Source organism: Sander lucioperca, chromosome 15, assembly GCF_008315115.2.
Source record: "Sander lucioperca isolate FBNREF2018 chromosome 15, SLUC_FBN_1.2, whole genome shotgun sequence".
NCBI classification, from domain to species: domain Eukaryota; kingdom Metazoa; phylum Chordata; class Actinopteri; order Perciformes; family Percidae; genus Sander; species Sander lucioperca.
Window position 1 is genome coordinate 15,545,580 of NC_050187.1, and position 17,904 is coordinate 15,563,483.

The window sequence follows — 17,904 nt, forward strand, 5'->3', positions numbered from 1 at the left end:
ATAATTCTTTCTGATTCTCAGAGAATCTCAGAGTTTTGTAGCACTTAGGAGTTCTATACAATCTGAAGAATAAGTATTTTTTTCCTTAAATAACGCATCACTAAAAAGTTCAAAGGACCAGAGGCCAAACCTTTTCTATGTCAGTGTGCCCTGCCCTGCTCAGGCAGTCTGTTGCTTTCATGCACACAATACAAACACAATCTCAAATTCTGACAAATTGATGTACTGTACATGCATAGACCAACAAGACAAGTATTTAATTTCATCACACAACAGAAATACGTTGAGCGTGACGGATCATTTTTATTTTACAGCAGTTTATGCAAGTAAGTATCCTGTTACATACAGTTGGTTAATTTCTGACGAGGAAAATCTGTGACCAGACAGGAGCAACAATATTTAGCATATTTAGGTGTGGCTAACGATCATTTCAGGGAGGCCTGATGTCTTTTTTGAGAGACTTCTAGATGTGAAATGATCCTAATGCTCTGGTCTATCTTGAAGAAAAATAAATAAATAAAAGTAAATGTAGAAGTCCTGCTTTCAACAAATGATTTGGGTAGTAGATAGGGTAATAGGTAGTAGAGATTAGTGGCCTAAAAGTCCCAGCAGTACAGGTATTTATGTATCAGAGATAAAGGATAGTTTGGTTGAAACACTCCAAACTCTATTTTAAATTATATAAAGATACCAAACTTTACAAACATACAAAAAGTGTCAGGCTGAATTTCGGGGACATTTGTATATATTTATGCACAAGATATCTTGAATATTTCAATATGATGGAATGGTGCCACCACAACAAAACATGTAGGCTTTTTCTCAGTGTAAACAAGAACAAAAACAGAACAAGCTGATACTTATACATATGCATAAATGATACAGCCAGACAGTTAAGAATACTATGATTTTAACCGCCAAGGGAAAACCAAAGGGGAAAACTCTGTTTTTGCAAACAAAACTAATACTGTTATTAACTGTATAGGCCTACATTGAGTAAAAAAACAAACAAAAAAACGCAGTGTTCTCTTTGAAACGTATGAAGTATGACGTCTCAAATTGCAAAATACTAAAGAAAAATAGTCGGTAGCCTACTTGAAAAGATTTACTTCAGCACTATTCTTGAGTAAACGTACTTTGTTACTTTCCATTTCAAACCAACACTTCGTTGACCAGACGAGACTTTTCATGAATACAAAAGACTACAACTCCCAACATGCTCATTTCCGGCTTGAGTGTATTCCAGCCAATCAGAAGCTTTCTTGATTTATGGCAGCTATCTGGGGCATGGGGCCAGCACGTCTAGCCAGCTCGAAGTGCCACGACTTCACAGCGGATCACGGATTCTCCAGCTGAGTGAGGGGGGAGAGCACTGGAAAAAGCTAGTTAGCTAGATAGCTGGAGAAATAGGTGGCTTTGCACAGAAGTCACTTCAATTGACAGTTACGTTCGCTCTCTCTCTCCATTCCCTTTGAAGCAAGTAGACGTAGCTACATCACCAACGAGGTAACGTTAAATGTGGGAGTCTTGGAATTTTTTTAATTCATTTGAGCCAGCTAGCTTGGGAAGCTATCTACTGCTAACTTCTGAGCTAACTAGTAGTACAAAAAAGACAGCCGATTAAAGTTATCTTAAACAATTTTAGTTTTCTACCCTCACTAGCTATTTTGTTTACAGTTTTATTAAACCGTCGTAAACCGACACTTTATACCATTATGTGCAGGACGATAGCCAAGTTCATTGATTCATACTGTTAGCTAGCTACAATACTAGATTACAAGTAATGATTGAAAGCATTTTAAATAAAAATAATTATAGGATTACACACTCTTTATTTGTTTTAATGTCACTTACGATTGAATGGATAACAGTACATGTCTTTATTGTTTCATACATCTTCGAGGCCTTTTAGTTGTGTTCTCAGTATTGTAATTTTAGTTTTCGTTTGATATTAAAATGATCTTGTATTATTTATCTTGGACGTTCTTTGAAGTCGATGCGTTTGTGCTAAAGTAACCTTTAAGTGTGTAACGTATACGTTTGTGTAAAGTGTGCACGAATAGTTCTCATCCGTACAGTATGTCTGAAACTAAAAGTAATGAAAGACAACTACTGTCTTCAAGGGGAAAAAAATGTATGCCTTTACATATTTTATGCACCCCCTGTAGGTATTCCATTGCCCATGAATGAAAGCCAGATTTTTTTGTTAGATTTATAGGCTATATACTGTAGCGTGTAATTGTTACAATGTAGCAAGTTTCATCTTATTCCTATTACTTATGGACCTTGAGATGCTCTTTTATTTTCAGAAAGTCACCCTGAGTCCCTTTTTTGAAGTCATATGTTTTAGTTTAGTCTGAGTGGAGATGCACTGACGTGTGACAACAGATAAGATAAGGAGGCAGTACAAAGTTACCTTTCGCTTCTTGCTGTTAGACCCAGCAATGAACAGGGACTCTGGACTCTGTTTCCATTGTACTAAAGTAGCGCAGTAGTGTTCCTCTACCATGTCACAATGTCAGTTTGTTTTAAAACAGTAAAGCTCCACTTTATTGTGCTTTTTTGCATTTATGTATTCTGTGTTGTGATAACATCCTTTATATATACAGGGATATGACTCAGCCAACATTCCATCCTTGCAGGCTAAACATTCTGGTTTGTGACAAGAGCCTCCAAGAGCCTTAAAGGGATAGTTGAAAGATTCTTTAAGGGATTGGGTTTTTTTTTTACAGGGCAGGAAATTAACACAAACCACCAGCCAACTGCTGGAAGTGTTTGCAGTTGCTGCTAATGTACTTTTTGTCTGAAACCCTTTTTGCCTCTATGGTTTGGGTTTTGTTCTCTGCCTTAAATTCTTATTTAGGTTGTTTTAAAGTGTAGTTGATTTGTCTTAAGCCCCTTTCACACATGCACATAACTTCATAATAGCACTGATCATTTTAGCATATACAGTATAATGTTTGTGTAATAGCTGTTCTGGCAATTTGCCTACACAGGATCTAGTAACCTTTCCATAACTCATTGTCGATGGTTGAACGTGAATTATAGCAGGAACATTTACAGAAACAGCAGGTATGATGTTTGTATATGCAAATAAAATAATCTTTATACTATAATACTTACTCTGCACACTTACTCTGATTTTGTTTCTAAAAACATTTTTGCTGTATTTCTGGATGTATAATACAACCATAATAATGGGGCTTTCTGCTTGTGAGTAATATTACATTTTCATATAGGACCACTGTATTTTGTAAAGTGCACAGAAATTACAACTGTTATTGTATGTTTGAAGGGAGGACGTTCTTAGCCTGGTGCTGATATTTAATAGTAGTCACTTTGGCTTAGTTTGTTTCAGTGCTCGTACTTAACTCAGAAAGCTCAGTGCTGGTCTTCAAAACGACCCAGTCAGTGTATGAGATTACACTATGAGAGTGAATTTGAGCTGCATGAACACATATGTTTTGCCCAAGGTGGAAGGCTGTATGGCAAATGGGTTCTGAGCAGCTGCTATTTGTCACACAGTTTGCTGATAAGATGTGCTGGTCTTCATTAAGTAGCCAGCCTCAAGGCAAAAGTTTAAGGGGATAACAGTGACACCTTGAGGTCTTTGAAGGGAAAGGTTGTTCTCCAGACATCATATGCTTATTATTCACAATTATATCTCATGAAATGCTCTGTTAATACAGCTGCCGTCAGTTCAGTTTCATTTTGCCTAGGTACAAAGAAATACTTTTGGTGGTGTTACAGTTTTGGCTTACCTATGAATTAGTATATGGACTTCTTTTTCCCCTCGTTAGAAATCCCTGGACTTTGGTTTTCCAGAGCAAGCAGTTTCTTTGGGAAAATAAATTGTTTTATTTGTTAACTGTATTGACAAGTCTGCCACTCTCTTTTTAGGTCAACTGAAATTCAACAATGGATATCTATGACCCCCAGACCCTTGGGATAATGGTATTTGGTGGATTCATGGTGATCTCTGCTATCGGGATTGCTCTTGTCTCCTCCTTCTCCATGAAGGAGACCTCTTATGAGGAGGCCCTGGCTAAACAACGCAGGGAGTTGGGTAAAATACAGTCTCGGTCTGACAAAAAGAAGAGGGACAAGGTCTCTGAGAAGAAGGGCCGTGGCAAGAAGAAAGAAGAAAAGCCCAATGGAAAGATCCCAGAGCCTGAAAAATTTCAAGAGGAAGTTGAAGCTGAGGCAGTCATTGAGCCTGCTACTGCTCCAGTTGTAGCTGCTGCTCCTGCTCCTGCTCCTGCCCCGGAACCTGTCCCTGCTTTTGAGGTTAAGCCAACTGCAGCCCCAGCACCAGCAGTCACCCAACCAAAGATTGCTGCTGAACCAAGCCCTGCTCTTTCTGATCCCTCACCTTCACCCTCACCTAAAGAGAAAAAGAAGAAGAAGGTGGCTAAGGTGGAGCCAGCCTCTACCCAAACGGCCCCACTTGTGGCTGCCCCTGCACCAGTCAAGTCCTCCGCAGCCCCTGCATTAACCCAGGCCCCCGTGTCTGCCCCGACTAAAGCAACCGCCCCATCCTCTGCATCTGCCCCACCCAAGACCGCCCCTGCATCAGCTAAGTCTGCCCCTGCGCCAGCCAAATCTGCTGCAGCCAAAGCTGCTGCAGCCCCAGCCAAAGCTGCTGCAGCCCCAGCCAAAGCTGCTGCAGCCTCAGCCAAAGCTGCTGCAGCACCAGCCAAAGCTGCTCCAGCCCCAGCCAAGTCTTCACCTGCTCCATCCAAAACTGCTCCAGTGCTGGAAGCTGTCACTAAAGACGTGCCAGTGATGGCAGTGACCCCAGTGGGATCTCAGCAGGCTCCTGCTGTCGCAGCAAAAGTACAGGAGCCCAAGAAGAAGGCCTCCAAGAAAAAGACTGAGTCTGGTAAGCAGATATGTTTCAGGGATGTAATACATTTATATTTTGTAATCGTAAACATAGTTATTATCAAACTTTTTTTGCCTCTGTATATTAGGTGCATACATTAACATATTAAAAAGGGAATAAACGGGGCGGCCTCTAGCTCACCCAGTAAGAGCATGCGCCCCATATAGGCTGAGTCCTTTGCAGCGGCCCGGGTTCGAATCCGACCTGCGGGCCTTTTCTGCGTGTCACCCCTCTCTTTCTCTCCCCCTTTCCTGTCTATTCACTGTCATTATTGAATAAAGTGAAAAGCCCCAAAAAAAGAATCTTTTAAAAAAAAAGGGAATAAGCAATAGGGCAAATACTGCTACAGTCAAGAACATAAATACAGATTTGATATATTACAAAAAAGTGTGAAAAAATACACTATCAAAGTAACAAATAAGTACATTATAACTGTTTTAGAAAGGGAAAGAAGGAAGGCTATACGGTTTAGTGCAAGTTGTGCAAAAATATTGATCAGGGCATGTGAAAAGGTTCAGTGTATATAATATGTGCTTTGGTAGGGGTAATAGTCCAGGATGTGTGTTAATGTAACGTGTAGTGACTGAGGGTGGGGGTTGAGAGTCTGTCAGAGACTCAGTGGGGGTCCCGGGCCCACCGAGTCGGGAAGGAACTGTTGTTGTGGTGTGAGGTTTTGGTCCTGATGGACCGCAGGCTGCTGCCAGAGGGGAGGGTTTCAAAAGGTTTGTTTCCAGGGTGGGAGGGACTTATTTTAGAAATAATAAAATATGATATCTCATCTTATAGTTCTATAGTTTTTAAAGTGAGTATTAAAGCAAATAACCAAAATGTTGAAATCTACAGATTTTCTCTGAATTCTGTCTGTAGTGTGATGACCAAGGCTGTGAAGGGTATCACCTAACCTGCAGTTTCGAGTGTGGCCACTATGCCAAAATCACAGCACAGCTGTATGCTATCTTTAGGTGCTTAGTAGGTCCGTGTACTTTTTCGTTCATTCGATTTTCATTTCATAAACAGGTATTAAAAAACAAAAAACGAATGCTTATTTGATTTTTGTTTTAAAATACAAAATTTGAAATACAAGGCATTTTTTTCCTTTTCATGGTCAAAAGGGGATGGGAGAAATTAAAAATATGCTGTGATTTTCATTTTCTATTTCATATAACAAAAAAAAAAATCACTCAAATAGAAATGAAAAAAGCCTGTTATTTTCATATTCAGAGACCGGATGTTGTCATTTCCAAGGCAACAGCGCCAGTGTAGCCTACCATTGGTGGTGCTTTCAGCCCAGGCTAAAATTACTCTGGAAACATACTCTTGATAATGCTTGGGGGGAATTTTATTTCATAATGTCACATTTATTTATTACCCTCTCTTCCTGCCTTCCTCTGACTCTCTGTCTCTACTCGCCGCAGACAACTTCGCCCCAAGGGAGTCGAACCAGCTGAGGAAATAGAATTTCAGTTCACGGCTGTAACGTTACCGTTACGCCACCATTACCAATCCCAGCAAACTTTCTGTTGCTTGCTGATCTGGCAGAGATTCACCGGGGGTTCGGGATCAGATCATGGGGATCAGACCTCCGGTGCTGGGTCTAATATTCTAATATTTGCTGCTGCAGCTAGCTAGCAGCTAGCCTCTAGCCCTGTGACCTCGGTCCCCGCAGTTCGCTCCCTGGTGCTGACTGACTCTGGTCCGTCTGCAGAGCTGGCGTTACCCGCTCTAGCTGAGCTGGGAATCTGCCGCACTCGTGTTTTAGTCATATTTTCTTTTGTTTGCAGATAGATATGCTATGATGCACTGATGTCAGGCAGGCTTGCTAGTTGCTTTTAGTCGAAGTCTGTGAGATAACAAAACTTCCTTTGAATATAACATGCATATAAATAGACGGAATAAATAAAAGTAAAACATATGTATTTAGGCTATACTGACTATAATGACTAATGCGTATGTTCATATGTATTGCCTCATTTATGTATTTCATTATCTATTTCATAGCCATATTTATGCATATTTATGTAAAGGGGGCAAAAAATGGATGATCAGTCGCTCAGGAAGTTATAGGCTACAGTTTCCCTCCACTGCAGCCGGGACATTCTAAAACGCTTAACGTGAAAAAGCATAACATGGTTTAATGTACCTAAACAATGATCAATCAGATATCAGTCAGTTATCAGTCAGATAACGTCCATAATAATTGGACTTTGGGTTAGACAGTTTTCAGTGGTTCTGAGGAGCAATATGAGATAGAAATTTGCTGATCATTGTTTAGGTATATTAAACCACGTTAAGCTTCTTCCTCGCCATAGGCGCCAATGAAGAAGAAAACGTTAACGTGAGAGAACTTCTATAATCGTTGAATTTCAGTTTAGTTTTTTTGACAGGCTAAGTGTTCATGACAAGATATGGCCATGAGAAATATGGTGATGGTTAAGTGTTTTTTTTTTCATGTTAAGCGTTTTAGAATGTCCCCTGCAGCCTGAGTTAAAGCAAATATGGTAGTGTATGTTTTGGTCATTCGATTTTCATTTCATGAAATACATAAATGACGCAATACATATAAACATATGCATTAGGGTTTCCAAAGTAATTTTAGCCTGGGCTGAAAGCACCACTGGTAGGCTACACTGGCGCTGTTGCCGTGGAAATGACAACATCCGGTCTCTGAATATGAAAAAACAAGCTTTTTTTCGTTTATATTTTCGAGTGATTTTATTTTTTGTTATATGATATAGAAAATGAAAAAGTATATTTTAAATTTCTCCCATCCCCTTTTGACAATGAAAAGGAAAAAATGCCTTGTATTTCAGTTTCAAATTTTGTATTTTAAAACGAAAATCAAATAACCATTCGTTTTGTTTTTTAATACCTGTTTATGAAATGAAAATCGAATGAACGAAAAAGTACACGGACCTTACTATCTGTCCCTATTTCAAATTTCATTATTTATACACTGATTTGTGGGACTTTTAAAAAAAAAAAAAAATTTGTTTTTGTTTTTATTCTACAATATGTCTTTTGGTCTTGGCTAAGCCCACTGCCAGATGTCTTTTCCTGGTAAACCAGTAATCGTTTAATCGATGCACTGTTCAAGGACTACAGTTTTGCTTGACGTGTGCTTCTGCAAGTCTCTGCAAACTACACTTGCCCACAAACCCTTCTCTGCATATCAAGAATCAAAGCTGCACTGTAGTCTATCAATATGTTGTTGTTACACTAGAACCATCGTTGTTAAAAATTAGCCTTCTCCTTGGAAGTGGAAATGTTTGTCAAGACAGGAACTTCATTAGCCATAACACTGGTGATAATATTCAGACTTGAATGTTTTTCGAGGTGCATTGGGAGCATGCCAGTACAGTTGAGTCGCACGTACATACACTCACAATCTAAGGCAGTAACACCCTGTCAGTACTGATGAACTTCTAGCTGTGTACCCATGGAAAGTAGGGCCAATGGCAGTAGTGGGTAATGTCTGGCACTCAGCTCTGGAGGGCACAGAGCACGCCAGCTTGTCCAAACACCACTGCCCTCTTTTGTTAGCTGACAAAGGCTCTCAGTGCCGTCACAATGGGTAGGAAAAGGGGGTGGGGTTCTCCCTTGCCTGAGGCTTGTCTCTGCCTGGTGCCACAGTGCCCCATCATTTTGCCATCCCCAGCTGCCCAGGGCCCCAGACCCAAAGGACAAGTCGCAACCTTGTCCTTTTCTTGAGGCAGTGTGGGAATTTGGACTTCACTGTGACAGCCTAATGAGCTGTAAAACTGTTGGCTTTTTAGTTTTAAACCTGAAATAACCCTGAACTCCTTATCTTTTGCCACAGTGTTATTGTGTGTGTCATTGACATGTTTTGTGTTTGCCTCTTTAGTGGCAGCAGTGGATTCTGCTGATGCTCCTCTCTACCTGCCCTACAAGGCGCTGGTGTCCACCATCAGTAGCATGGTGTTCAGTGAGGGAGAGGCCCATAGGCTCATCGAGATCCTGTCTGAGAAAGTCGGCATCATTCAGGACACCTGGCATATGGTAACGGACACTGCAATTAGTTTTGAAGAAAAAGATACCTGTATTCAGATACCTGAATCTTGCTGGGGTGTACAGGCACTTCATAGTTCACTGAATGCATATGAGACTTGTAGGGAGACCCACTTTATTTTTGCTGTCTTTCTGTGTATCTATGTGTTTTCAGGCCTCTCAGAAAGGAGACCCAGTGGCCATGCTGAAGAAACAACTGGAGGAGAGGGAGAAACAGCTGGCCTTAGAACAAGAGGATGCATCTGCAGCAAAGAACCGTCTCAGAGAGCTCACCAAGGTGAGACGTACACGGGTCTATAGCCATGCTGGCTGCCCTATGAGACAACAAAATTGTTTGATGGACGAAAATGTTATTCTTGAATCCTTTTTAGTAGTGAGGCAAAAGGTGTAGTTTGGCCTAAATGTAGCAATGAAGGAAAAAGCCATGTTACTCAAATTGAATGGGTTAATTCTCTGAACATGAACGTGTACTGACATTTTGGATTGCAGTCCTCTTCGTCTTTTGTACTGAAGGTGGCACTAGTTAACAAGTTGACTGCAATATACAGACCACATCCATTAGGAAGCATTAAGGGCTTGCTCAATTTCAATGTTTAGTATGTCATGTATTATCTATGTCAGCCTTTGGGTGGCAGTACATGAAAAGGTCGCACCAAATTTTACAGAAACATTTTTTAGATTTATAACTTTTGAAATGTTCTTGACCCAAACCAAGTGTTAAATAAAAATGTCATTATGTTGGCACTACAGAAAAAGCCAGGGTATCTGAAATGGTTCTTTGGCCACAGACATATTAAAATGAATCTAAATCTGCCCTCTGACTGTGCTGTCTGTTTTTTAGGAGCTGTCTGCTGAGAAGTCCAAGGTGGCCAGTGTGGAAACGAGGCTGAGTTCCCAGCTGAGTAAGAGGGAGCAAGAAATGATTGCTCTGCAAGCACGGATGCAGGCCAGCTACCAGGACCATGTAGCACAGACCCAGGGCCTCAATGCAAAGGTCAGTTCTCATACACGAATACTACAACTTCTTAATGTCCAATCCAGATGAGTACATTTGAGATTGTCCTTTTATTGTCCTTCTGGTGATCTGGCTACTAATTAGAAGTGAAAATGCAGTTTTTCATTTTTTGAGTTGCCTTGCAAAGGATTAAAAGCAGCTGTCCAAGGTGCGAGAGTCCAACATGGCTGGTTTATTTAAAAAAAAAAAAAAAAAAAAAATCATTTTACAGATTGTCAGCCTGCAGGACCAGCTGGAAAAAGGCCCCAATGCCCAGCTAGCCCGTCTACAGCAGGAGAACTCTATTCTCCGTGATGCCCTCAACCAAGCCACCAGTCAGGCTGAGAGCAAGTGAGTGTTTCCCCAGTAACAGTAAATGAGAAGCAGTGATCCATACTGACTTGCATTTTACCTCTTTATACTGATACTAAATAAAGTGACAATTGAGTACAGTGTGTACAAATCCAAAAGCATGTTTGGAGTACCAAGATTGGCTCTTATTTTTATGAGGCTTGTGTCCTGACTCTTTCTCCGTGTGCCTCTCCTTCTGTCTTTCATTCTGTTCTCAGGCAAAATGCGGAGCTGGCCAAGCTGCGTCAGGAATGCACAAAGCTAACCAAGGAACTTGGAGAGAAGACCGAGAGTCTGCATGCTGATGAGATCATCAGGAAAGGGCTGGAGGCCAAGGTCTCCGCTACTGAGAAGCAGCTCTCCCTGCTGCAGGTCGGCTTGGGAACACCACATTATCTCTATTAAAAATTACATAGGATCTGATCGAGTTTCCACATGGAATCAAATGTATTCTATCTTTTTTTTTTCTTCTTAATGCTGATTTTTTTTTGTTTGAGCAGCCAGTTAGTTACAGAGTCTTCTCAAAATGCAAGCCCAGACCATTCCTACATATCCCCCAGCCCTCTAATGTTATGGGAAGTTTAACAATGGCCTAGCCTGGTTATCACATAGCCCAGGGCTGGATTGAAATGCAGCCATACAATAATGGGGCTGCAGGGAAAACCTTTCTCCGCAATCAGCCTACGCAGTCACTCACTGATGGAATGCTGTTGGTCTGAACTATAACGGCTTATGTGAAGCAAGTGAGTCAGCACTTCCTGACAGTCCATTGTTCATTTAGTTTAATCATTTACTAACAATGCTTCCTAACAGTTTAAGGCTTTTAAACATGTTATGTAATGGTTCAGGCCGTCAATATACATTAGACATGCTCAAATAATGCAAGATGGTTCTTTTCTAATCTAATTTCTGACTGTGATCAGCATTCAGTCGTCATCAACAATTGGCTGCTTTAACTGAGTCTGTCATAGAAGTGCAGGCTAATCATCTCCAAATTCCCAGAAGTTCAAAGCACTTCCTACAAAACACTTCCTTAAAAAAATCCCAAACAAATTGCTTGACTGTTAAAATGTTAAAATTCAATTTTTATTTTCTTGTTCCATATCCTCAAGCCAAGTTATGTTCTGATTGTCTGTCTAATAAGTGGATTCTGTGAACAATCTTTTTCTCTGAATGTGTCGCAGTGTGTTTGAAGAGAAATGCCCTTGTATTGCCTTGTCTAGCAATGCTGCCACGTAGGATCATTTTGTGTATCTTTGCTGCCCCCTGCTGTTTGACACATCTTGATCAATGTTGTTGTCAGGCCAGCCATGGGGAGAGCGAGCAGGCGTTGCAGAGGAGATTGGAGGAGGTGTGTGAGGAGCTCAGAGTAACACAGAGTAAAAACAACAGCCTGCAGGCCACTCTGGATGATGCCCAGCAGGACAGCAGCAAACTCTCAGGTCAGAGAATGGGGAAACGACATCTAAATGGTTGCTTGATGTTAAGGCTTAGGAGTTAACATGGCATCTTGATAGTAAAAAATGAAAATGGGAACCAGTGGCTACATTATAGAATATGGAATAAGTGAGTTCTGTGTTTTGTCCCTGCAGAGTTTCAGGTGCGAATTGGGAGATTGGAGGCTGAAATCAGTGAGCACTCTGCTCAGGCGGATGCCCTCACTACCCAACTGGTGGAGACACAGGCAGAGAAAAGCCAGCTTGTACAGCAGGTGGCCTCCATCAACGCACTGCTTGAGGCCAGTCAGACCAAAAAGGAGGAGGATAACAGTCAGGTAGGACATACTTTGTCAGGTTGACTTTTCTGAAATGGCCAGATGCTTGACCACACACAGTCACCCCTAAGGATGTTTGTTATATCTGATTTAGCAGGTGAATGCTGCAGAAGTGGAACAGCTAAAGCTCAGGTAAGTGTTTGTGCCTCCTTTCTTCAGAGTCCACATCAGATCCAGAGCCGTTTCATGTATTGATTGAAATGCTATGCCCCCCCTCTTTAGCCTTCAGGAGAGAGATGACCAGTTGAACACGCTTCATGAGGAACTGAAACAGCTGCAGATGAAGCAGGAAGCTGCTGTAAGTGTTGCAAGCATCTGCTGTTAGCTCTATTACCAAATAGTATTACTTCTCGATTATTGAAGAGAAATTGCTTAACTTGTATGGTGGCACTGCTAATAATAAAAAAAGAATATGCTGTTCTAACAGGAGAACACTATTGTTGAGCTGGAGCAAAGGAATAAGAGGTATGATGCTTTTTTACTATCCATGTATTTGACTCAAATTGTATGGATTTTCCACATCTTGGTATGCTCTCTGCTTATTTATAGTTTATCCAAATTGTCTGTGCCTTTTTTTAGTGAGGATATCAGCCTCATCACATCGCTTCAGGATGAACTTAAAAACCTCAAAGAAGAGATGGTGCAACTTAACAACACACCAGTAAGTGTACCTCTCAACGTGATTCTACTTCTAGAGCTGCCCTGCGGAACAAAAGAATTGTCTCAGTGACTCATTTGCATGTCCACTCTGTTTCAGCAGTCCGATAATTCCACAGAGCTGGGACTACTACAGAACAGGTAAATGAGTCTCGGCATATGAAAAAAGATCAGTCTCACATATGGTTAGCTCTGTTATAGATCTGTTTTGACTATTTTGTTTCTTTGGCTAGCCTGGCTGAGAAGGATACCCTTGTCACATCACTACAAGAGGAGCTGAGAGAAGTGAGAGAAAAGACCACCATTGATGCAGTAAGGCTCTCTATACAAACCTGTGTCTTATCAATTGAGACTGCTTTCCTCTTAATCACCTTCCTGATTATATCATCCACTGTTTCAGCAGAACGTTACGGCAGAACTGGCAGCTTTTCAAACTGAAGCCAAAGAAACTCTCCAGACACTCTTCCCACAGATACCCGTAGAGACAGAGCAGGTAGGAAAAGGGGATTTCACAAGAGGAGTTGCTGAATGATCTTTTGTTCTGATGATTTTGGTCATTCTACTGTCAAATAACGTGCACATGAATTATTCATGTCTACTTTTCTCCTCACTTAGTCCAACTGGTTACAAGTATTTACGCAGAAAGCTCAGGAGGCTCTCAGCCAGCAGAGCCAAGCGTCTCAGTCAAGCACAGCGTTGCCTGTAAGCCACAAGTCTATACACTTCCCATATACTGGTTTGAATTGGCCCAGCAGAAGATGTTATGAATGCGTTTTCTTTGTCTCAGGAGTTGCTCGAGAAACTGAAGGAGGCTGAGGAGAGCCACGGCACACTGCAGGCTGAATGTGAACAGTACAGGACCGTCCTGGCTGAAACAGTAAGTGATTGGGAAACTGAGTTGTGTGAATATGGGCTAAATGTATACAGCTCATTTAATCTCATGTTCCTTCTGCTTTAGGAAGGAATGCTGAAAGATCTGCAGAAGAGTGTGGAGGAAGAAGAGCTGGTATGGAAGTCCAAGATGGCTAACTCAGAGGAACAACTGGGTGTGGTAAGTTATAATGCCTCCTTAAAATCCCTATGACTTGGATGGACATTGTTTTTACCCCTTCCGTATTTGTAAACCCTCCTAATAGTCCCTCTCACACATAACTAGGCTTTGGAGAAGGTCAGCAAGCTGGAGACAGAAAACCAAAGTGTAGAACAGGTGAGAATGTGTTTTCCACACTCCGTTTAAGTGATTTAGTTTAAGTGATTTAAGCTAGCAGGTTAGAAATGTGTGCTGCTACGTAAACCGGTTTATTTTGGTTCCCGCTGCAGTTGAAGGAGCAGATGATGCTTCTGGAAGCCCAGCTGGAGAAGCAGTCAGACAACCAGGGGACCTCGGAGGAGATGGAGCAGGTACATGAGCAGGTTCAATCTGCAACATCACTGGAACTGGCACTGCTGCTGAAAGAAATATATGTATTTTTCTGTGCAAGTTCCCCAACTAAGGAGGTGGACTTGCATATTATTTGCATTTTTAAATGTATTGTTTTTACATAAGGTGGTACATGTAACTCTTTTCATTCATACTCAAAACTCATTTGTATTTTTTGTTATAATAATATTTCAACATCACAAGCAATGAGAGTCTCAAGTCCTTTTGTTTTCAAATAATATCCAGATTCAGACAACTTCAGGGCACTTTTCTACCTATTTCTTGATTGAATAATATCATTCAAAAAGTTTTGTTTAATTATTGAAATATTATAGAAATAGTGGTCAATGTAAAGAATTAGCAATTCATACTTGATATAACACTGTGGGGGAGTTTTTTTATTGAAATCTTAGCAACACATTTATCATATTTTAAAGTATCATCCTCTTGTGGTGCATTTAAAATTAAACCTGTCTGACAGCTGTTCATTCCTATGCTGTGCTCTGTGTTCAGCTGATGCTGCAGCTGTCGGGGTGTCAGAGCCAGCTGGATTTGGCCCAGAAGGAGGCCCAGACACACAAGGAGGAGCTTGCGCAGGTGACTTTACTAGCTTAACCTGCTTTCTTATCCTCCAGACGGAGACATTTACACAGTCCTATATAACGGTGTGACTGAGGTGAGAGGGAGATATGTTATTTATGAGATGCCACGTGTCAGGGAATTTTTGGAAATCCCTCTTTAAAGGTGTCGGTGACATGCAACACAACGGGGACTCATGGATGGGAGGTTATGTAACCAGTGACGGCTTCCTGTTTCAGGTCAGAGAGCAGCTGGGCGAGATCACGATGCGGGCTCAGCGAGAACCGAATGGCCCAGCTGAGGCTCAACCCAGTCAGGTCAGGGTGCACAAGTCACAGAGGCACCCTTCACTTCCTGTCAGAGAGTACTGGACAGTGACTAGGACACTTCTCCTAAGATCTTGTTTTTGTCTTTCAATGACTTAGCTAATGAGCCTTGTTTAATTTAGTAGAAAATCCAAACATAAACTTGTTGTTGATTTGTTACTCTGTATTTATTAAGAAATGTTGTTTGTGATCTGGCTCCACACACATGGTCACACCTGTGTCCTCAATCAAGGATGTGGCCACGACACACAGATACTAAAGTAGCATGTGACACGGACAAAGTGCCGTATTTCCAGTCTGTCCAGTACTCCTCCAACACAGCGGCGGTTTATGCTAACCGCTAACCACTGTCTGCTTTGTCTGAGTGGACATAACACTAACCACTGCTTTTTCCTCACCTTTTTTTAGCATGCTCTCTCCTCTTTTTGTTATCCAATATTTGCTTGTATGATTCGTAACATCAACAGAACGTTTGTGTATGACTTTAGGGGCAACTAACATGTCACGCAGGTCGATCAGCTTATTGGTGTGGGCGTGTAGTGCTACTGCTTTGTGACAAGAATGTTTTTATACACACTTATACATTAGCCATTTGTGTGTGTGTCTGTGGGTGTATATTTATTGCGTATGTGCCATTTCTGTCTTCCATCAGTTCCAGAACACATTGAGTCAGACAACTGAACAGCTGCACGGGGAGGTGGCTCAGAGACAGCAGCTTTCAGAGGAGTTTGAGCAGGTAGCAGCCGTAGTTGATGCACTTTTTATTTATTAGTCTCCTCACACCAGAGGGTGACTAAAACACTTTCAGTGAATAACATCAGTGTGTTTTTGTGTGTTGTCAACCTCCTAGGCCCAGAAGACTATAACAGAACTTCAGGCTCAGTTGGATCTTGTGAATGTTTCTGCAGAGTCACCACAAGCTGAAACGGAAGACGTTGCTCAGCTCAAGGTGCGGTCACAAATGCCAGGCAGAATCCAAACATTTAACTGTGATTATTGCTTTTATTTTTTTTGTCTGTCCTGGATTTTTCTGAATCTCATAACCTGCAGAGTATCTCAGAGAGACGGGCGGTCCTGCTCCTAACAGGAACACACACATCAGCTTCATAGTTTTAACGCTGTGATTCAAAATTAATTTGAAGTTGTCCTCTCTAACGGTGTCATTGAAAAGAGCTTTTTTTTTTTCTCCTCACCCTCACTAATTTTAAGGACGCCCAAGTGTTCATTATTAAATAAGACATTGTAAAAACAGACTAATATGAATACAAGTATAACCATGAATTTGAGCAATAATTCAAAGGAAAAAAGTCAGCTCTTAATATTTTGCTATTATTGCAGGTTGATTTAATTTAATACAGCAGTTTTTATTTCTAAATGTCCTTTCTCAAAATCTGTTTTTACCTCACCTCATTTTTCTTTATAACAGTTATATTTCATAACTCCACTTGGCTGTTGCATCTGTCTGAATGAATGAATTAATGAACGGCCATTTACTTAACTGGCTCTGCCCCGTTCGTCATGACTAACAGATAAAGACTTTGTGGTGAAAATTGGCAAAATTTAAATTGAAAGTTCATTGGGAAAATGGCACTGTAAAATAAAACTGACTTTGGAAATCATTTTTTTTTAAATGACCTGCAATAAACTCTTATTGCGGAAAAAGCAGGAAGAAGTTACATTTAATAATAACAAGCTGAGTTTAAAAAGGTTACTGACTTATTTCACAATTTTATGATCACATGATGTGATCTGTATTTATTCCATGTCTCCATATTGAGTCTCCTTTTTGCTTGGTGCTGAAGTAACATTCGCATCTGCTACATTTGCTTGAACAGGAGCGCCTGGAGAAGGAGAAGAAGCTGTCCAAAGACCTGGGCCAGGCAGCCACCAAGCTTCAGCAGCTTCTCAAAGCCACTCAGGAGCAGCTGACCAAAGAGAGAGACACAGTGAGAACACTACAGGAGCACCTGGAGGGCAAGGTGAGACACCTGACATGCTAGGACTACACATACAAACTTATATTACATGTTGTTTTGGTACGCTTGTCAATTTTGACACTTCATTTCTGTTTTCAAGGGAGAATACGTGGAGCTAAAGGAAGGAACGTCCGTCTGAAAGGAAGCTCACTGCAGACACTACGAAAAACTGCCAAATATGCCTTATGATTACCATAGTTATGCATTCCAAAACAATGTCTTTCTCGTACTGTAGATTGCGTTGCATTTGTTGCACCTGTAGGAATCAAATGTTTGATATTATGAGCAGTAATATTAGAGATGATCCTGCTACAATCATTATTGAAACCCACATTCCATCAACAATTCTGGCTATGTCAGAAGTTATTTATCCCCCTGCCTTATAGTCCAGTCATTTCCCCATAGTTCAGTGTTAAAAAGGGAAACCGATTGTACGTCAAATGTACATCAACCTGTGCAATTACTTTTGTATGTCTTTTCTATGTGGTTGAATGATGGGAACATGTTATGGTTCAATGTGTCATTACCTTTAGGGCCTGCTTTCCTCTGTAGCTGGCTGCCAATTACACACGTCGAATTTGTATGAATGAATAAACTACAGTGTAGCTCTCTATATAAGTCCTGTTCAGTGTCTGTGTCGCAGTTGCTGTAAAGGTGCAATAAGTGCAGGCAGGAAGCAAAGTTAAAGTTCGCTACTGTGAGTATGTTACATTTTGACATAGTTTCAGATCCGGTGTGACTCAAAAGGCAAATCTGCAAGTATGTGCACTGTACATCTGTCTCATGGCACTTAAAACTTTTAAAACACAATTTGCTCAGGATGACTACACTGTCATTTTAAAGCTTTACAAAAACCATCCCTGATCGCAAAAACTGATCGCAAAAACCTGTTGCAGCGCTGCTGTGTAGAGCAGAG

The 17,904-nt window shown here is 41.0% G+C and overlaps 1 protein-coding gene across 8 annotated transcripts; it reads left to right on the top strand.

The window, feature by feature from the left end:
- The first annotated feature begins 1,257 nt into the window (after positions 1-1,257).
- Positions 1,258-17,834, top strand: rrbp1a (ribosome binding protein 1a). 8 transcript variants are annotated; one of them, XM_035992289.1, is made up of 27 exons: positions 1,258-1,506; positions 3,901-4,882; positions 8,748-8,902; positions 9,066-9,188; positions 9,753-9,905; positions 10,138-10,256; positions 10,475-10,628; positions 11,560-11,698; positions 11,849-12,030; positions 12,125-12,162; positions 12,253-12,328; positions 12,458-12,495; positions 12,610-12,691; positions 12,788-12,828; positions 12,921-12,999; positions 13,088-13,180; positions 13,303-13,389; positions 13,475-13,564; positions 13,646-13,738; positions 13,844-13,894; positions 14,008-14,088; positions 14,621-14,704; positions 14,926-15,003; positions 15,665-15,748; positions 15,863-15,961; positions 16,848-16,991; positions 17,089-17,834. In XM_035992289.1, exons 2-27 carry the CDS (start codon positions 3,919-3,921, stop codon positions 17,125-17,127), a joined length of 3,366 nt encoding a protein of 1,121 aa, XP_035848182.1. In that variant the 5' UTR covers positions 1,258-1,506; positions 3,901-3,918; the 3' UTR covers positions 17,128-17,834. The 8 variants fall into 8 exon arrangements, with proteins under 8 accessions (XP_035848182.1, XP_035848183.1, XP_035848184.1 ...); XM_035992290.1 differs by having other exon boundaries at positions 13,091-13,180; XM_035992291.1 differs by having other exon boundaries at positions 12,791-12,828.
- Positions 17,835-17,904: the final 70 nt, after the last annotated feature.